General features: G+C 36.3%; 1 protein-coding gene across 1 annotated transcript in view; it reads left to right on the plus strand.

Moving 5' to 3' along the window:
- Nucleotides 1-10,686: 10,686 nt before the first annotated feature.
- The window catches only part of LOC125226886 (ATP-binding cassette subfamily G member 4-like), a 149,942-nt gene continuing 137,711 nt past the window's right edge, over nt 10,687-22,917 (plus strand). Inside the window, exon 1 of the mRNA XM_048131050.1 lies at nt 10,687-11,236. Coding sequence (XP_047987007.1) covers nt 11,005-11,236 — 232 coding nt within the window. The 5' untranslated portion in view covers nt 10,687-11,004. The remainder of the gene's footprint in view (nt 11,237-22,917) is intronic.

Here is a 22,917-nt window from a genome sequence, read left to right on the forward strand (position 1 = left end):
TCCACTACCTAGGTTGTCTGGAAGAGATCGCTCTTTAGCGATAAGACCGCCTCTTGTTTTACCTCTTAAGTTGTTGTTTATACTTGCTATGTTGTTTTGTTTCGTGTATTGAGGTGTGCAATAAAGAGTATTTGTATTGTATTGTATTGTATTGTATTATGAAGGCGAATAAGGGTTTTTAAAATAATAATAAGTACCTACCTAATCGTTTTCTTTTAGCAGCAAAGAGGGACACTGAAACTTACAGTTTCACGTGCTCTGTCTACCCTATTTGAGAAGATGGGCATGAGTAAAAATAATTCATCAGGATTTTACATGATCTTACTTATGATTAGTTTAGTCTTTTTGTTCAACAGTGTTTTTTAATCCGCTAAACAGAAACTTTCATTTTTCACGGTGGAAAAATTCTAATGGGAAAGATAATTATTTCACAGATAACTACACTGCAGCTAGTAAAGAGGGTAAATGATATATGTACCTACATAAGTGCTCTTTGCGACTCACACTGCATTCGTTATGTAAGAGTTAGTTACCTAAAGCTGCGTTGCACGTTGTGCTGCATTGGAGCTAAAAGGCCAGTAGGGTCTGTGCAAAATTATGAAAATTAGGATTACATGACAATATTTTTGATAAAAAAATGATTTTTACCTGCACATTGTGATACTGATATCGTATAGTAGGTATATCATCGTTAACGTTACATTTTTATGAAGAATACTGATAACGTTAACAAAAATTATAAAGATATACATAATACATATACATCTCTACGGACATTCCTTCTAGTGTCCTTGTGAAGGTTTCATTTACGTTTATCGTATTAATCGCTTCTTTGACAGTACTACAGCACGGTTAATTACAATTTCTTGCAGAATAGTCAATAGTCATTGCATCTAAGGTCGGTGTATATGTGACTTTTGACCCTTCCTAATTTGACACTGCGGCAGGGGCGGCTCACTCCGCGATCCTTTCGCCGCGCTACAAGTACATGCCGGCGGCCGCGAGTTCGCGGCCCATTCAGTGGCGACGACCTTCGCGCGGCGTAATAGAATTCAATGTCGTCTGCACGCGTGCGGTCCGTTTGTTAATGTAGGTAAGAATTTAGAATGGCGGCGTTTTGTGAACATCAAAGGAGTGAGCCTTCTGTACTTGTACTATTATATATTCTGTGACTGCGGTATCAGTCCAATATTAGTAATTACTTCAGTGTCCTACTTCTGAGGCTTTCAAACGGTAAGAAAAACTTCTGTGTTCGTCATCGACTTCGACGACATCGACAACGACGCAGCACAGTCGCGTGATAATAACCTATCGCATCAGTGCGTTCCTTTTGAAAGTTTAGCATCGTCGCGATAGGTAGGCTATAGGTATTCCGGGCCACGCTCAGTGTAGGGTTCCGTAGTTTTCCGTATTTTTCTCAAATACTACTGAACCTATCAAGTTCAAAACAATTTTCCTAGAAAGTCTTTATAACGTTCTACTTTTGTGATTTATTTCATATTTTTTAAACATATGGTCCAAAAGTTAGAGGGGGGGGACACACTTTTTTTTCCTTTAGGAGCGATTATTTCCGAAAATATTAATATTATCAAGAAACAATTTTACTAAACCCTTATTCGTTTTTTTGTGTGAAATACCTATCCAACAATATATCACACGTTGGGGTTGGAATGAATAAAATTTATTTATTTATTAAAGTCCCAACAATATATCACACTTTTGGACATGTCCCCACTTTACATGTAGGGGGGGTACCCTAACAAAACATTTTTTTCCACTTTTTATTTTACCACTTTGTCGGCGTGATTGATATACATATTGGTACCAAATTTCAGCTTTCTAGAGCTAACGGTCACTGAGATTATCCGCGGACGGACGGACGAACGGACGGACAGACAGACAGACAGACGTGGCGAAACTATAAAGGTTCCTAGTTGACTACGGAACCCTAATAAAAAAGTGTGCTAGGCCCGCTGGAAAAGCCTCCGAGAACATGATAACTAGGTACCAGCTCTGAGAATAGTACGTACGTAAGTTACAGTTCTGGTGGTCTTCTGTAAGTTCCCACATTAGTTTGAAACGCATGGTCGCCCGACGCGCTATGGCTCGGACTGAGTGCAACGTGGCATGCATCACAGTAAATGTATCTAAGCCACAGGTACCTACGGAAAAGCCGAACTCATTTACGTTTGAGCAAAAATAGGTTTAGTAAAATTTAATACATCGTCTATCAGGTAAGGTCCATTAGAGCGTTCATAATGCCCCTTACTGGCAAGTACGATGAGGTTGGTAACTTGTATTAGCCTCTCGAAACAGTGCATCATAAAGGCATTAATTGAGTATTTAATTCAAAAATACTTATATACAAATAACTGATCACTCGCAGGTTATTTTCTAATCGCTAATGACGAAAATGTAACATAAACAAATCATAACATATACAATTCATAGCAAGTAGTTATAGCATAACCTAATGTTAAAATGCTACTGCACTGAGTACTGGTTTCTGTATGGCCCAATGGTTGACTGGTATAGAATGCATTCAATTTGCCATTTGTAAATTATCTTAAATAAATAAATGTTATATGCCATATCCGTCTAAACTAACTGTGCACTGACTTTACCGTCTTTACCACAGATAATTGTAACGAGCTAACGACTCTCGGCAAATAATGAGCAATATGTTTAATCAAATTAAGATAAAATTCTTTGTTTCTCGATAATTTAGACTCAGCTTTACATTTCCTCATAGATAAATAGATTTACAATTCTTCGTGGTTCGATGATCGAACTAACGCCGCGTCTTGCGTGAGCGACGAACCCGCGACGGCGACGTGATGCGATGCGATGCGACGAAATCAAACCTTCTATCTCTATGGACGTGTCTTAGGTGGGCGACGGAACGCGACGGCGATGCGACGCGACGAACTAGCGATGAACATGCGAATGTAAAGCGACGCGATGCGATCAAACCGCTGTGTTCATATGGGAGTGTCTTGCGGAAGCGACGGCCCGCGACGGCGATGCGACGCGATGCGATGGCGATGGGCACGCGATCAAGCTATTTGATTTTTAGAAGCAAATTCAATACGCAGAGAAGTCGGACTAGAGAAATAATGATTGATTACTAGTCTCACATTTCATTCTTTATATTTTCTTATAATAAAACCGGCCAAGAGCGTGTCGGGCCACGCTCAGTGTAGGGTTCCGTAGTTTTCCGTATTTTTCTCAAAAACTACTAAACCTATCAAGTTCAAAACAATTTTCCTAGAAAGTCTTTATAAAGTTCTACTTTTGCGATTTTTTTCATATTTTTAAACATATGGTTCAAAAGTTAGAGGGGGGGGGACGCACTTTTTTTTCCTTTAGGAGCGATTATTTCCGAAAATATTCATATTATCAAAAAACAATCTTAGTAAACCCTTATTCATTTTTAAATACCTATCTAACAATATATCACACGTTGGGGTTGAAATGAAAAAAAATATCAGCCCCCACTTTACATGTAGGGGGGGTACCCTAATAAAACATCTTTTTCCATTTTTTATTTTTGCACTTTGTTGGCGTGATTGATATACATATTGGTACCAAATTTCAGCATTCTAGTGCTTACGGTTACTGAGATTATCCGCGGACGGACGGACGGACGGACGGACAGACAGACATGGCGAAACTATAAGGGTTCCTAGTTGACTACGGAACCCTAAAAATGCAAAATTTTCAAATTAACATAAGTTGACCAAAGGAGTAATGTGCCTAAAAAGTAAGGAAATTACAACTTTTGTAACTTGTATTGACAGCCTTTGACTATGTGCACGGTGATACGTGATTGTCTGCGTAAAATATTAAAATTTAAGTGTGAACTAAAAATATGAAACACTAGTGCGATGACCTTGCGATATTATGTACTAGCACTTAACTTTGGTCAATAGGATCACAAAATTAACTAGTTATTACAACGGGCTCGTAGCCTAGCGGTTTCGACGTCTGGACGCCGCGCCAGCGGTGTGAGTTCGAACCTTGGCTGAAGCGTGCTTTTGCAGTTTTATTTTTGTTTCTTTTATTTTCTATTATTTGATTGTTTAATTATTTTTTCTGTAAGAATCTACATTCTTATTTTTATTTTATTTTTAATAACTCCGGCTTTTATACTAACAAGGAAAGGTACCCATACAAAAAAAATATAATTAGACTACTCTTTAAGGGGCGTTCATTGTAATTCCTGCGATTCCTGCATTTATTGTAACTCTTATATAATAATATTATCCTAAACCAGAACTTCTTGTTGCCATATAAAAAAAAAACACATATATAAGACATACCTTTGTGTCGATAGATATTTTTCAGTACAGATGGTCGTTTTTTTACGCACTAGTTCGAGAAGTGGTTCATTATATGCCAGGTCGTAACTTCGGAGGCTCATCTGGCCCCGTAGCCGAATGGCATTTCTCCGACGCCAAACGAAAAAGCGATACGCCGCTGGCTCTGTCGCGCCAATACGCAAGCGCGATAGAGATAGATATCTACTAGCGCTTCGTTTCGTGAGCGTTTCGTGAGCGATTGTGCCATTCGGCTAGCCACCCTGTACTGAAAAACGTCGTACGATACACGTGCGAAAAGGAAATTCGAAACTCGTGTCGATTTAAAACACTCCCTTCGGTCGTGTTTTAATTTATCGCCACTCGTTTCGACCTTCCTATTTTACGCACTTGTATCGTAATGTACTATTTTAAAAGCACATAAAATTCGAATAAAATACACTGCTGACACGGGCCCGCTCACTGCTCAGTCTGCGCCCAGCGCTCATAGACAGTGGACTTACGTTCGATCGTCCGGCGCACCGTGCTCTCGCAAGCATAAGCAGCTAGATAGTTCCGAGAAGTGCTGTATAGGTACTGCGACTAAACAAATCTTGATCCTGTTGGTGGCAAACAGGCATACGGTCCGCCTGATTTTTACACATGCAATTTTATCCAAGAAATTTTACTTGAAATCTGATGAGAGTTTGAATTATTATTATATTTCGGGACCAGGGGACCGATTTTTGAGTCTCACGCGTTCGAATTCAGAAAATTGTCACTGAAAATACTAAGCAATTCACTGTTTTCAACCGGTATTTTAGTGACAAATCCCATATGTGAGATTCAAAAATCGGCCCCCAGGATGAGGTTCTGGTTCTCATGGTGGAGTCAGGATATGGTCAACTAAACTGCTATTTTACTCATCACTATGTCTAGGCTCATTACATTTGGGCTGATGAGCAGCGTCGATCTCGATGATGTCCAAGGTCACATGATCGAGTCAGGAAATGGATAACAGAACTGCTATTCTACTTATCGTAACTCGACCATGTTTGATCTCATTAGCCGGGCCAATAACACATGTAATTTTTTGCACACAGCTCAGCTCTTTGAAACTGTTTATTTTAAGTTACTTACAATTTAAGTAGGTACCATATAATAATAATATATTCTTATCTCTTGTAAACTTTACAAAAAAGTTAACACATAAAACCAAAAGAATTGTTACTAGCAATTAAATTCAAAACTATCAAGATTATTCTTGCCTGTGTGTTGCGTTACCGGTGGCTCGCGTACCGAGCGCCAACGCCATCTATCAATGGCTATTTCACGAAATTGATGAACGCTCTAAGGAATAAGGGCTCTTAGTGTAGTGGTTATGCCAGTCGACACTAGATGGCAGCATTAAAAAACACTGGGTTACACTGTATGACATTTTTTCATTTCAACATTAAGTAAATAGCATTCGGTGCACGTGGAATTAGGTACAAATTATAATAATTTTATTGATAACACTGGTTTGTTTGAGTCTGGACTATTTATTTGATGATCCCGTGTTCACGAGTTTTTGTTTTGTGTGTAAATAATGTCGGACACTGAATTGTTTATTAGTGCCGTGCAGGAACGTCCTACACTGTGGGATAAGCGAAATAAAAACTACCACAACAGATTAATGTCGCATCGTGGATGGGTGGATGTGGCCAGAATTGTTGGAACTACAAGTAAGTACTACTAAAAACATTTATTAATTTAATATCCTGTATTTATTATCATGTTTACACTCGCTGTATAGGACACTTTCCCGTTTATAATATTAGTATGGATTAAAATAAACATTAAGTTAATAAAAACAAAATGCAGTATTATTGTGTGCTACTTAAAACTTTCCTTGTTAGTATAAAACCCGGAGTTCTTAAAAAAAAAAGAAAGTAGAATCTTAGAGAAAGAAATAAGCAGGTAAACAAAATCAAATAATCCATACTGATTAAATTGGAAAGTGTGTGTGTGTCTGTTTGTTTGTCCGTCTTTCAAGAGAAGCCGCGGGCAAAAGCTAGTAGAACATAAAAGAAAAAAGTAAATAAAAATGCAAAAAGATTGCGTGAGCCGAGATACGAACTCACGACACTCATGGCGCAAACGATTCCACCTATAAGTCAAACCCGCTAGACCATTTGCACATTGTGAAAGACGGCGAATCTTGTGATTCTAATCACCAAATTCCAACGCTAGTGCGGCGCAAGGTCATCGCGCGATGGATACGCGATGACCTTGAGCCATCGCCGTCGCATCGCGTCGCATCGCGTCGCGTCGCGTCGCGTCGCCCGTCGCTCACGCAAGACAGAGCGTAGGGTAATATAAAATTCTTTACAGTCAGAATGGATTTTAATTGCTCGTGTAAATTTCCCCTCTGGATGGAGAACATTTTATCGTTTGAAGAATGACCCAAGTTGATTGAGTTTATTTCCGATATCTTATTTTTCTTTTCTACGTCTAATATCTCGTTTTCACATAAATCGAAAAACTTATTTAAAGCTTGACCGAAATATATGACTATTGTCAAGAGGGCGCTGTTATTTTAAATATCCTATCCATATCTTTAATCCAGTCGGAGGTACTTATTGTAATAGTGACCATGACCTTCAAATCCATGCGTACTCACCTTCTAATTAGCAAACAGTTTATATATTTTTGCTTTATAATAAATTGCAGTCAAATGATTACTTTTTAAAGGCGATGATGAATCAATAATTATCGAATGGATACACAATAAAAAAATACAACGGAGTATAAAACTGGAGAATATAGCAAATCGTGACCAAAAACATCGTAACGTGAATTCCATGATTTCCATGGCTTTTTAACCGTCGCCTCATATCTCTCAAAAAGGACGATTATCAAAGTCGTATGTATGTTTTTTTTTTTATTTTTTTTTATTTTTTATGTTTGTTCCTCGATATCTCCGTCGTTACTGGACCGATTTTGAAAATTTTTTTTTTTTTATTGAATGTATATGCATACAGATTGGTCCCATTTTTGTCAGAACCCAGTTCTGATGATGGGATACTGGAGAAATCGAGGGAACTCCTCAAATCTGAAAGGCATACATATGGTGATTTTTGTGTTTTTAAAGGAACAGCATGCATTTAGGTACGGAACAGTGACATTTGGTGCAGTGGATCTGCTGATGATGGCCAGAACGGAACTCTTCAAATCTGAACTGCACGCTTATAGTGACTTTGGTATTTTTATAGGAACAGCATGCACTTTCGTCCAGAACAGTGACATTTGATGCAGTGGAACTGCTGATGATGGCCAGAACCAAACTCCTCAAATCTGAACGGCACGCTTATAGTGACTTTGTCATTTTTATAAGAACAGCATGCGCTTACGTCCAGAACAGTGACATTTGGTGCAGTGGAACTGCTGATGATAGTCAGAACCGAACTCCTCAAATCTGAACGGCACACTCATAGTGATCTTGGTATTTTTGTAAGAAAAGCATGCGTTTAAGTTCAGTTATTTAGTTATGTTTGTTAAGCATATTGAGTTTTCAAGTCAAAGTTTGTCAAGCTTCGATTTCTTATAATATAAACGGATTCATGAGGAATTGAGGAAACTCCTCAAACCTTAACGTTATACGTATATTCATTTGTGTTGCCATCTAATAATTAAAGCATTAAAAGCAGTTTTAAAAATACTTACACATTTCTACATAATCCAACATTCGCAAGTAGCTTTCACCAGAATCCGAAAACGACGGTTTTTTTTTTCTTAAAAATTATGTTATATTCCTAATGAAGATTTTAACGTGGACACAGTTTTCTTTCTTAAATCTAATAATATATTTAAATACAACATTTTTAAATGCATGTAAAGTGAGGTGCTACATCAAATAATAGTGATTTCTATAGATGTATAGATAACAATAATGCGCATGCAATTGATGAGATTACCACGTCGGTGATTGTAAGCAATTAATGGTCATAGTCATGACAGGTCACAAGTTATGGTTACTAAGATTCCGTGATCTTGCATAATACATACGTATTATGTTCCTACATGATGCAAATTATTATGAAGGTCCATTAAAATATTTAAAATAATGATAATTACACCGAGTGATAAAAACAAAGTGATATATTAAACTTATTTTAGCCAGCAATACTATACATATTTTTAATTTATAGGAAAATTTAAAAAATCTCACCTCCGTTCCGGAAGAACTCGAACCACCTTCTTGATTCTGATGTCGCTATACGCCACCCTAAGGCGTTTGATAATTAAGGAAAGCCATGAAAAAGATTCGCACACATCCTACAGGCCTCCGTGGCTTAGTTGGTCAGAGCGGCTGGACCGGCAATGTCGCAACACTGCCGGAGGTGATATTTTTTGAATTTTTCCTATTTATAATTTATAAATATACATATAGTGCTATATTACTTTTGAATTTCTTAACAGCACTGATGAGTTAAGGAAATCTATAAAGTTGAATTCAACCGAAATTATTAATTATCAAAGGTAAACTACATATATTGGGTTGGTAAGAAAGTAATGAGCGATCGATTGAATTAAACATAAAATTTTTGAGAGAGTTCTAGAATCTTCTATGGACGAAAGAATATAAAGGGCGAGTCGCACAGTTTCTCGTCAGTCATTCACTAGCTGTCGCCGAGCTAATATAAGGAAGAAAATGGACGAATTAAAAGTGCATGTAAGGCATTGCTTACTATATGAATTTCAGTCTGGCCATTCAGCCGCCGAAGCAGTGCGTAATATATGTCAGCGTGTTGCTCCTGAAGTTGTGTCTGAGGCCACGGCGAAACGATGGTTCCAGCGGTTTCGTAGTGGCGACTTTTCATTATCAGATCAACCTAAGTCTGGTCGACCGGTGAAGATTGATGTAGCCAAATTAAAAACCTTAATTGAAGGAGATCCGAGGCTAACGAGTCGTACTCTTGCTACCTAGTTAGGCTGCTCTCATGTCACCATAGAAACACATTTACACGAGTTGGGAAAAAACTACAAATACAGTGTTTGGATACCGCACGAACTTGATAGAGATCAACTAAACCGCCGTGCCGATATCTGCATACAACTTCTGTCTTTTCGCCGCACATTCAACTGGTTGGACCATCTTATCACTGGAGATGAAAAATGGGTCTTATATATAAATCACACACGCAAACGTCAGTGGCTAGCTCCAAACGAAAAAGGAATAGAGGCACCAAAAACAGAGCCTCACCCGAAAAAAGTTATGCTGTCCGTTTGGTGGGATATTCATGGTATTATTCACTGGGAACTCCTACCAAGTGGAATGACTGTTACCGCATCAGTATACTGTAATCAGCTTGAAAATTTAAACCAAAAAGTCTGTCAGAATCGTCCACAGCATGCTAAAGTTTTTTTCTTACACGACAATGCTCGCCCACACATTGCAAAAGTGACTCGGCTAAAGCTATTGGAGCTAGGTTGGAAAGTGATACCTCATCCATCGCACTCTCCAGACTTGGCACCTACGGATTACGCATTGTTCAGATCGCTAAGCAATGCCTTGAATGAAAAAAAGTTCGATGATCAAGCCCATCTACGACAGTACATAGCTGAGTTTTTTGAATCTAAACCTAAGAACTTCTTCGCCGATGCTATTCATTCTTTACCAGAACGATGGAGACAAGTAGTAGATAACGAAGGCCGTTATATTTTTGATAAATGATTAAAATAATAAATTAAATAAAAATTACAATATTGGTTATGATTCGCTCATTACTTTCTTACCAACCCAATATATCAAACTTGTTCTGCAAATGCCTACTTGAATACCTAATTATACCGTGCACTCTCATGGTCAACACCTGATAGTAACTTCTCGTAAAATCACAGTATTCGTTTTTTGTAGCCTTGAGTAGCCTTTATTTTGCTTCTTTTTTTTTTCTTAAACTCCGACCATGTTCAAAAGCTGAGCTGAGATCATCCAAATTGTTGTTTTAAAAGTCTGTAGTGCATAGAGATGTATATGTATAATCGGAAGTCATGTGTAAGAGAATATGAAACACTGTCATATATTATATGGTTCCGTACAGCGACCGTTCGCTATTAAAAAGCAGTGCCCAGAATGCATACATTATTGATAATTACCACTAATCCACAAACTCTACTTATGTACGTGTAACACTGTAATTTTTATAACCTAACACTTATGAAACTACGCAAGTAACTAATAAGGCCTAATAGCAGCGGTAACCATCAGTTTTCCTTTCTTGCTAATGACGAACTACTAGGTATTTTACCGGTAGTTATTTTCACGGGTCGGCGCTCAGTCATTTGTCTTATTCGTACGTCATGTTTCTTTGATTGCTACGTTTAGTATCCTTGCGTCCATAAAAGCTGGCGCGCGCGTCGATAATGCCGGCTGAACACGTTCGAATTTAAAAGTTGTAGCGCTATCACTAGTGACGGCAAAACTAATATAAATATACATTTTGACATGATATGAAATAGAATTATGACCTAAGATGTGAGATAAATGGCTGGTAATTTGGTCTAATACGATTACTGCAATTATAACACTTAATTCTAATTTACTGGCTGCTATTAAGTGATAAACACGCGTTTATGAGTGATTACCTAAGAATAAAAAACATATTTCAAGTCAAAATATACTAAAAGAAATATCAGTGATTTGTGACCAAAATACTTTACAAAAATGTCTAACGTGCCATTGGTTCGTAAGGCGATCGCTGGTGCTGCCAGACACTCGTCGATCCCTACGAACGAGAATAACCCCTTGGTCCTGCAACCTGCGCAGGAGAGCCAATGGACCCCGGCGGCCTTGGAAAGGGCTGGGTCTACTCTGAAGGCTCTCAATCGAATGGCCAAACGCCCTCCTGTACATATACTGTTTGAAGATATCAACTATACTGTGAGCTCACACAAAGGTACCCACCTCGATAAAAAGTTTTTTTATCATTATAATCTCACTCTATAATCACACTCCTTTTGTAAAATTTTAAGTAAGTACATATTCCAAATTGAATTTTGAATTCTTAATGCAAATGTGCATGGTGAATTTATCAATTCATTCATTCATATGAATGAACTCATTACTGTAAAACAAAGGGTTGCGAATTCAAAAACAAAACAATTGCTTCCGGGGTATTCAGGAGGATAGATTTGCGATGTCAAGTATCATTTTGCGATGTCAAGTATCATTTTGCGATATCTGGAACAGTTTATTTTTTTCAAAGCTGTCCACCCCACTTTTTTTGTAACATGGGTATTTTTTACGCGATTAATACTCAGAATCGCGAGGTCTTTCGATCCTGATAGGAGGAAAAAAATGTCCCAAGATTTCCATACATTTTTTCGAACCTTCCATTCCGTTACCGCCATACAAAATGTATGAAAATATGGTAACTTTTTCTCCTATTAGAATTGAAAGAGCTCGCGATTCTGAGTGGAATCCATATAAAAATTTCCAAATCCAAAAAAAAAGTGGGGTGGAGAACTTTGAAAAAAATGGCCCATAAACAAGATTGTTTCAAAAGTAGATCATTCCATTCATTAAATAACCAAGTCGTGAGTGAGTAGGTATTTGGTTCACCAAATCGTTTTATTAATTTACTCGCAAGGAAGGCCCTTGAAATGGCATCGGTGTTTAAAAATAATTTAAGATTGATTTGATTTAACATTGTTTTCATTGTCACGTGAACATATTTTAAATTTAAATTTTGCGTCACATTTTTGAATTTATCTTTCTTTAGATTTTGAATGCATTACTACTTAATATATTCCAAAAATAATATGAATGGTACATAAGCATATACCTATTTCAAATAAATAATTTAAGGTGTTTAAGATGTCAGAGTTTCCTCTCGCAGGTTATTTTATAGCCTAGGTTTTCGATACACTGTTAATTGCTTTGATAATTAATTAATAATAGACAAAAGGAAACTGTACCAAATAGTTTCTTCGGGGATGTTCAGCTTTTTATAGGTTAGGAAATTCCATTTTGAAAAAATCGTGAAAATTTAAATTTTTACCGAGTGGGCCCTCTGTAACAAAAGCAAACAAATTTAATATAGCCTCCTTAAACTGACCAACATTTGTTCAGCGATTTTATTTTATAAGACTTATGTCACACCTCGGACACTGGCGATCAAATATATGAAAGAGGCGCGTTCCTAGCACACAGTCTAAGCTCGTGTTGGTGAACGCGTACTATGCTTGTATGAGTGACATATGACAGGTCGACTGTTCGCGTTTTTGACAGGCGGCAACTGTGAGGTAACCGAGAGGCACTTTCAGCGGGGAGCGGGAGTGGCCATACTGTACGATAGTATTTACTCTTTATTATACTGTGCTTATGTTCTGTTTATTTTTTGTTACCTACAGTAAAAAGTAAGTTAAGTACACTACACAGTTCCATCCTCGTAGTGCTATATATTGAATGAATAAAATTCTGATCGGTCGGAATTTATCAATTCGGTATTTTCACCCTTCGATCGAATGAATATCATTATTTCCTGTTTTCGTCCATAAACGCCTGTATTCCCAAACAGAGTAGGCAGAGCAGACGAAAATGCTCAAGTTTCAGTGCCACTCTTAGGGCCACTTGCACCAGCGAAAATGGAGGGTTAACCCACCATTTTATATGGAATTTGACACATGACAGCCCACTAACCCTGAGTTAAGTAGTTCGTGCATGTGGACCTTAGCAGTTAAAAGGTTGAAAGATATCGAAATTGTGATGTGTGTGATGATATTGCAGTAACTTGGTTGCCAGTTCATCACCCACGCTACAATGTAACCCATATCCCACAGTCCACAGTCGACTTCTAAGACATGGCGAAATTATACTATAACTTCATCTTTAGTTTCTATTCAGTATCAAGTACCTAAATAAAGGAAAATTAACGCAATGACCCATCACCTTCCGAAATAACTATTGTTTATACAGCAACATTCGCAAATACGAAACTCTTTTTGCACTCTTAATTTTTACTGTATTTTCACTAGTACATTACTAACTGCTGGATAACATAGCAACTAAATAAGCATCATGTTATACAATATTATTTATGTAAGTAGGTAAAACAATTATTTAAAACTAGCTTTTGCCCGCGGCTTCGCTCGCGTCAAATTCAAAAATTGCGGAATGCTCCATATAAACTTCCAACCCCCATTTTATGAAAGTGGATAGTTAGGAAGAGACAAAAATTAGCCTATGTCACTCTCCATCCCTTCAGCTATCTCTACTTAGAAAATCACGTCAATTCATCGCTCCGTTTTTCCGTGAAAGACGGACAAACAAACAGACACACACACTTTCGCATTTATAATATAAGTATGAAAGTATGAATGAATAACCGCGTTATTTGCTTTCCAACCTAAATATATTTTAGTTTGTCATTAAAATGTAAGTGTAGAAATACTGGAAAGTAGCGTTTCATTGCTATTTTATTCATAATGAGAACTGTTAAAATGCATTGTTACGGCGGCGGAAGACGTCAATTTCAGACGTAATAAACCCGTTCCGGTCCGCGCTCGCTGAAATTATTGCGTTACAAGTGTACAACAAAATATTTATTTATATTGTCATTGAGTTGACTAGAGAACTACTAAAATCAGTAATGTCGCAACTAGCGATATATTGATTCAATTTTTTGAAAATCATGTTATGCCTCATTACCTACAAATTTACTATATAATTATAAATGAATGCATACGTACGTAATCAATTATTCTTATCGCTTACATAAATTGCTTAAACAGTGAATCAATTATTTTTTCCTCGACTGTATCGGGTCCTTTAAGCTGCGAACGAGTTGTTGCGTCATCTTTGCTCGCGCAAACTCGCTGCTCGCCTCGCTTTCATCTCGCACACTAATCGGTAAGCATCTCAAAATATTTTATTTAATTACATTGTTTACAATTTAAACATTCCAATAAAAATTAAGGTTACCGCTAGTTGTAACAAGTGGCTACATTAACTCAAATACCGGTTATCTCCACGGGCTACTATATTATACCTCTAAGTTCTCGCGCTTTGTACACATATTTAAAGTCACACACAGGTCGAACGCGATTAATTAACATTATTTTTACCTTTTTTCCCAACGTTGGGAAAAAAGGTAAAAATAATGTTAATTAGTCGCGTTCGACCTGTGTGTGACTTTAAATATATATTATACCTGTTTCGCATTTTATCACTGTTTTAACGAAAGGAGGAAAATGCATTTCATGGAGATAAATAACAGTTTCATAGCCACTTGACAGTCCAGCCCGCGCGACCATATTCCGGTAAACCGTCCGGGTTTTTAAGCGACGCGCGCAGCGCGCTGCGCATTCACAACTTTTTACAAAAACGTCTCTATCTTCTAAACTACACAAGGTATAGTTCAAAAAAAAATACTTTGGTATAAATGAACGTACAGTACTTGAAATAAAATTATAGTGATAGTAAAATATGTATGATTATATACTATAAATCAAGGTTAAACTTATGTAATCGAAAAAAAAATGAAGAAATTTTTTATTTGACTATTACTTAAATTACAGGTAATTTTGAGCGGTGACCCCCTTTTTTTATTACGTATTAGAGAAATATACTATTTTACCTTTATAATGATACCACAACCAACACATACAATTCTCATGAAGATATCCAAAAAAAATTAAACAAATTCAAAATCAAACACAAACACGCGGAGTTTGACAAGGCGCTGCCGAATTTATTTTTTCATTCACTAAGTAACGAGCGTACACTGCCATCTATACTTTTTGTAGCAAACTATGTAGTTAGGCTACGTTATTATATCAAGAGAATAAGTAAATAATGCCGCAATATTTTGCTAGATGTCACTTTAATCAACTGTGTCTCCATCCCCTCTTTTGGATAGTAAGGTATCGTAGGACTGTCTACCGGAATTTTTTTTGGATACTATGCTATCGTAGGACTGTCAAGTGGATAGACATGCTATTCATTGATTATAATTAATTATGGCGGTAATTAAGGTACATCATAAATAGGTAGATAATAAAATATACAATAATTATTTCCGTCGAATTAATTGTCGATCAAATCAACTTCATAAACAGGGACAAGAAGGACGCAAGTTTTTTTTTTTTTTCATTTTACAACTGTTTTAAGGATTCGAACTTCTAGATGGTTGTGCTGCTGCTATAGAAGAAAAATTATTGGGGTTTAATTAGATTTTAAAATTATCAGTTCTCTCTTTATAAAACTCAAAGTCATTGCATACGTCTCAGCTCTGAATTTTAAGAACCCTCATTATGTATCGGTTGCAAAAAATATTATAATACACTACGGAACAATAATAGCGGCTACCTACGAGGATACTTACGAAGCGTAAACAATTATAACTTAGTTTTGTGGAGCACTGTATATTTTATACCATTGTTACCTTTTATTATAATAATTAAATAAATAATAATAAAATAATAAATAATTGTGACGTTGGCTAGGTACCCTGAGATAAGTACTTATATGTTACATAATTAAATTATAGGCAAATAAATAATACAATACAAACACATCATAATTTACACAAATATTACTAAAATCTCGATCCGTCCAATCTTCGGAGGTCACAATCCAGTTAAACACTTTTTCTCAGTTCATATAGATTCGAGAAATCATTAAAAGTGCGCGCATAAATCTGGATCATACTTAATTGAAGTATTTTATACTATGTTTTTCTACTGAGCGAAACCTTACTTTCGCAATATTTAATAATATTGGGTAAATGACTCAAACTTCACAATTCGATAGAGTTATTTTACAAAATTTACTATTTGCTTAATAGTATATTGTGCAACAAGGGAGGTAAGAGGGATTTTGTCGACGAGTGTTAAAACTCGCGACAGCCGCAGGCTGGAGAGAGTTATAGACACGAGTTTACAAAATCCTTACCTCCTGAGTTACACACAATATTTTTCATCAAATTTGAGAGGAAAACACAGAGAAAAAAAATCATAAGGCAAAACCTTCAATGGATGGCGGTGTTGTACTGCCCGTTGCTATGGCAACGCGATCAAGCGCAAATCGAGATGGCCGTCACAATTTTCTGCCAGATTGCAAATTATAACTATTTATCTACGTGAAATTTACAAAATAAATGTAAAATACACTGAAATAATTGTAAAACATAAATAAAATGCATTTTTCATACCGTATAATATTTTTTTATTGCTTAATAGTAAAGTTTTAGTTGTGCAAAAAAAATCCTTGACTGATTGAAACATCCTTTTCCTGAGGTATTGTACGGATAGTATTCATTTTTAAAACTAAATCCATTATTCCCTTGGGAATAAAATGGTACATTATACTTCAGTACCAAATGTTGCTTCCAGGCTACCAAATGTTGGAATGACTTACCCCCTCCAATTAGAAATTGCGGTTCTAAATTTGGTTTCAAACAGAAACTGCGTCAAATACTTTTAGGCACTCAATTATAACCTGGACTCGCTGCACAGTAGTTGTCTCATTTTTAATTTTTTAATTTAGATTTTAAATGGTTGCCCTTATATTTCACATTCATATTACAATAATAGTATCATTGCCCACTTATAATGCTTTATTTATTCTCTTGTTTGCATATATGACTTAATTAAATATTTATGTTTCTTTTTACACGTTTACTATTTGTTTATTTCTTAGTTTAAATTAGTTTAGTTTACTTTATTTAATTAAAATAGTTACTCCCTCAGGCCTTGGCAGAATAACAGCGTTGCGATTCGCCTCGCCGGCGTCTTGCAACAACATGCTGAGTCAAAGCCTTTTCCCTACTGCACACATTGCTGGACACACAAGTGTAATTTTCTGTTTTGTGTGTATATAATTTTTCTTCGAATGTTTTTGTGTATTTGTTTTTACTATCTGTTTCTTTCTTTTTTAATTTCACCATTTTGTCCTGTGTATGTGTGCTGTACTGAATAAATGTCTTTTTCTTTCTTTCTTTCTTTCTTTCAGTACACGTATATGCAATGAGACCTTTAAACAGCAAATGTGATGAAAAATTAGTAATATGTTATCAACTAAACATAAATCATTATACCGGTTATAACCCCTTAATAACTTTAATCTAAATGTTAGACCTAGAAACATACATATTTATGGATAAGTCATTTCAGTATCAGAAATGAAGTTTGTGTTTTAAAAAAAAATGAAATTGACACTGACAGTTCAACATCATAATTTTATTATCGCTCTGATATGTCTTACTCACTCACATCTTAGAAGCATCTTCGAATACTGCAGTAAGTTACTTAGCGATGACGTTCCTGAACGTAATATCACCGTAAGAAAAATCCAATGTCTGAACTAAAAAGGTTTTTTCCCCTCACTAGCTCGGAAACACGTGTTTTGTCCTTTAATACCAGCGGGTAAAAACGCATTTTATCCACTAGTGGGTAAAGTAATTTTACCTTGAATAATGTCAAATTAACTGCTTTAAAATTGATAAAGGTAGGTGAATCTAGTAATCAAGATGATTTACCACCTGTGGAAATACTGGAAGCAGTGATAAACGCATTTTTTGCGTTGTAATTTCCTCGCTGTAGTGAGGGGAAAAGTTTTGTGTTATACTCGGGTGCAAATGTATTTTACTTCTCGTGTGTTAAAAAACTCGCAAGTTCAGGATTCTGTTCTCGAACCACTCGCTTCGCTCGTGGTTCAACTATAGAATCCTTTCACTTGCTCGTTTTTCAATTCCACACTCGGCGTTAAAATACAACTTTGCCCCCTTGTATAACAAATAACTATTTTTATGAAGAAATACATTGTACAAAAATATTCTAACACGCTCAAAAATTCATTCCCTCTTTGACGAAAGTGCCTACCATAAAGCACACTCGTCATAAAAGTCCGTTAGTACAAGTGTCGAGTGAGCTTCGGATAACGAAGCTGACAGCCGCAGAGCGCTTCGCTGTTGGCGGCCGAGGCCACTACGCGGTTAAGGGCTATACTGGGAAACGAGAGGTGAAAAATATATTAAAAAATGTATCGTTTAGCTTTTAACGTTGAAATATTATGTTTCATATTTTTTAAATACTTAAATCAATCATGTTTGTGTTTTTCGGTCGGATTTTAATTTAAGACCACTTATTGAAAACTTCCTTATCGCGCTTGTGTCGTACTGTAGGTAAAAATAATAATAAAATAATAAATAAATATTACATGTAGAACATTCTTACACAGATTGACTAAGCCCCACGGTATGCTCAAGAAGGCTTGAGTTATCGATACCCAGACAACGATATATATACATAATGTCCAAATACTTATATACATAGAAAACATCCATGACTCAGGAACAAATATCTGTGCTCATCACACACACTATCTTCACTTAAAAAATTACGTCAATTCGTCACTCCATTTTGCCGTGAAAGGCGGACAAACAAATAGACACACACACTTTCCCATTTATAATATGAGTATGGATATCGATGTCGGAGTACCCACAACACAAGCCTTCTTGAGCCCACCGTGTTAGGGTGCTCCCACACTGGGCTGTTAATATAACATGGTGTGAGATCTTATCTAGGGACAGCGCACTGTCCCTGTCACACCGTATTATATAACACTTATAACAGCCCAGTGTGGGAGCACCATTATGGCACGTATTATTCCCCCGTATAAAAAAATAATTAAATGAAAACATGGCCAACGAGAGCCCACTCGGGTTTCGAGTGTCATTGAATGGGAACAAGTTTAGTTTTAGTGGGCTACACATAACTAATGAATAAAGTTTGCCCATCCAACACCCTTAGCTAGAGTGTTTGAGTTTCGAACATGGGCCCTAGCGGTTATCCAAAGCACGTAGTTATTTTGTGCACAGTCATAATGGAAGGATACATTATTCTTACCTACCTCACGAAATTACGATCATTAATTGCCTGCTATATTATGACTTATTCGAATCAACTCGCTAAAATTGTGACACCGTGATATGTATATGTCCAGCCAAACATAATTACGAAATACTTATAAAGTTTACTCAAGCTATCAAACACGTTGTTAGTCATTTAAGTGTTTATTAAAAATCATATCAAAATAAACATACTTTGTTAAACTGACTAATGATTTCCCGCTAGCAAGGGCACATCAGACATGCAAACGATAGTTGCCAAGGCAAAGGTCAATATGTTTGATAAACAAACAGCTAATAATGCATATATCAGCAATTTATTCAATAACCTTAAGATATGAGAAATTGAAAAAACAATTTTAAGGGCACAAGAAGTTCGAAGGTTACAAGTTAGACCAGGCCCCGTAGCCGAATGGCATTTCTCCGACGCCAAACGAAAGCGATACGCCGCTGGCTCTGTCGCGCCAATACGCAAGCGCGATAGAGATAGATATCTACTAGCGCTTCGTTTCGTGAGCGTTTCGTGAGCGATTGTGCCATTCGGCTAGCCACCCTGACCCTTTAGCACAACTTGCCTTGTCGCACGCGAGTCGATATTTGAAGTCGCGCTTGATGTATAGACTCGCGCGCGACAAGGCAAGTTGTGCTAAAGGGGCAGGCAGGCAAGCACAGTCGCGTGATAAACGATAAAACGTCCCTATCGCGTCCGAAACCGTCCCTACCGCACCTGACGTTATATCGTTTATCACGTGACCATGCTTTCGGTTCAGAACACGCATAGTTCATTGAATACATATTATGTAGTTAATATACATTACAATACCTAAACATTATTTGAAATTATAAACCAGCTTCTCTGGCTATTGTGTGGTTTCAAATGCTTAGAGAAAGGGCACAAAAACCTAGTGACGGATCTTTGGATTAAGTCACCGAGTGGACTCTTCGTCGTCCTACTGTAGAGTGATGTGATGATGAGTGAATATTAAACTGGTTAAATAATTCAAACAATACTCGTACTTACTAAAATGTAAGTATGATACATGTGCATGCGTATGTGTACATTTTATTAAAATTTTCCGTAATGTGTGGGTACCTAGAAATATTACATTATGTAACATAATATTATAAGCGCAGGTCTGAGGCACGAGAAATTTGAACGGAAGGTTAATTAAGTTATATTTAGCGTGGCTCTCTGCCTTGTGTTTTTAAATTTACTCTGCTTATACTTCCAATTTCACTTTACATACATATATATATGTGATGTGAACGATCACAAATTAAGCCGGCACAGTACTCTTCAATATTTATTTTTATCTGTAATATTGTGGTACAGTCAACAACACAGATGTGAGTAAAAAGTGCCAAAAAATGTATACAGAATTGTATTGCCTGTACATTAACGTGTGTATACATAATTTTGGCACTTTGTCTGTATTCACAGCTGTGATATTGACTGTAGTACAGTGGTGCTGGTTAAGTGGTGGTGGTCGCAAACTTTTTCCAATACTTCGTCAACGTAATGATTTCCTTTATGGAATTTTGTAAAACGACGCAATTTTATAACGAATGAGTATTCATAAATATATAATTTCCGACTCGTTAATGATTTTCGTTTCAAAAACGCATTAAACTGGTGACACCATTACCGCTAATGACTTTTTAAGCAATCTTTCTAAAACGTAAATTGTTACCTTCATTTGAAGAGGAGTTGTAAAACCGCAGGCACTCGTGCCTTTTCATCATTAAGTAGAACGGGGTGTTGCAACGGGACATTCATGCATTAAAAGAAGAAACCCTAAGAAGTAGAAATAAGAATCAATTTGAAAAATGTACAAACAAAGGATTAATTAATATTCCGAAAGTACTCGTAAAGAATCTTTTTGTTTTCAACAAAGAACAATTTAAATGTTTCTTTTTTATTTGATATTCGTACAAAAATGATTTGCAAAGAACAGAAAATTAGAACCGATCTCGACTCTCGATACAATGTAGCATATTCCATAGTAAAATATGCTAAATATCAAATCTAAATTGCATGATAAATCGGTAATTATACTGACGAATTTATAGCGCACGCAGCGCAGCTTTAATCCTGCTAGATTACAACAATAAAGAATTATGATTTATTAACATGTTATTATTATTCATTTATTTTATCTAGGCATATCAAAGATCTGTTATCTGTAGAGATATATGCATACATATATATAAACGTTTTTACTTATGTTTTATAGATGTCTATTACCTACTATCATGAAAGTTTCTTCCGCAACAACGTTCGTTATTATACAAAGTCGGTGGTTTTGAGAATTATTCTTCGTAGGAATTATTATGGTCCAGCGCAACCACAGAGACCTCTGGATGAGACAGTTGCTAGTGCTACTGATATTGCTCGGTTTCTACATTATCTCGACAATAGAATTTATTTGATAAAAATAATTTGATATGTCCACAAAGTTGCAAATAACATTTGGCATTACAAATATTATTTCTTTGGAGAATGTTTCTCCGGAGGATGGGCGGGCTTAGGCACTGGTCCCACCGCGAGCTAGTAAGCTATGAGCTATCGGCTATAAAAACGAACAAAAGATAAATAGACCCCGGATTGTTGTCGCGATGACGTCACAATAGGGTGATTTGGGGAGTAAATGGACAGGTAGAACAAAATGATACATAAATTATAAGATAAGAGAAAAATGTATATTAATTTCACCAGAGAAAAACATAATTTCATTTACAGGTACATCCAAATACCTACATTTTTTTATAAAAAAATTCCCAGTGAATTTATCAATATAATTTTTTTGGTAGGTATATAACTGCAAAACTTAAATTTCTACTGTTTACTAGAAGACGTAGCCTAACCGCAAGTCATTTAGAAAAACTATTGATCTGTTACGGAGAGTCTGTTAACGAAAGAACAACGTCGATATTTTTTATAGGAAGTTTCGCAATAATATACAAAAAAAAGTAACAATTTCGTACAACACTATAATATATGATATTTCTTATCTTATCTTATCTAAATAAATCCGTATTAATTAATACTGTTCCATTTACTCCCCAAATCACCCTATTGTGACGTCATCGCGACAACAATCCGGGGTCTAAAGATAAACACCCCCGTGCAAATAAAAGAGACACGGCGATTTTGATAGCTCACCGCTGGGCGAGTAACTATAAACATCGCCGTGTCTCTTTTATTTTCGCAGGAGTAATTATCTTTTGTTCGTTTTTATAGCCGATAGCTCATAACTTACTAGCTCGCGGTGGGACCAGTGCCTTATAGACATCTTTCATGGCAGTCATGGCCCAGCGCAACCGCAGAGACCTCTGGATCAAACAGTTCAGTTGCCACTAATGTCGGGTCATTCCTAATACATACAAAAACTTCAGAACATTTAATTTCATTATTTATTAGAACAGGAATTCAATATTTTGTATATAATATTTTAAAATATTATTTATTTCGTTCATAGTTTTTTTGATGCCCTGTTAATTTAGTTTATTTTCAATAATCCATTGAAATTGTATCAATTATGTGAGGTTATTTATTTATTCAATTATTCAAAATTATATATGTATATATTGATTTAAACTAACACGATCTTCACTCATATTATTAAATTAAAACGGGACTTAATCGCGTAAAACTTACGTTTTATATTTAACCCGACGTTTCGGACATGACATTACGTCCGTGGTCACGGGTAGACTCCCCGTCT

The sequence above is a fragment of the Leguminivora glycinivorella genome, chromosome 1 (genome assembly GCF_023078275.1).
Source record: "Leguminivora glycinivorella isolate SPB_JAAS2020 chromosome 1, LegGlyc_1.1, whole genome shotgun sequence".
Lineage (NCBI taxonomy): Eukaryota > Metazoa > Arthropoda > Insecta > Lepidoptera > Tortricidae > Leguminivora > Leguminivora glycinivorella.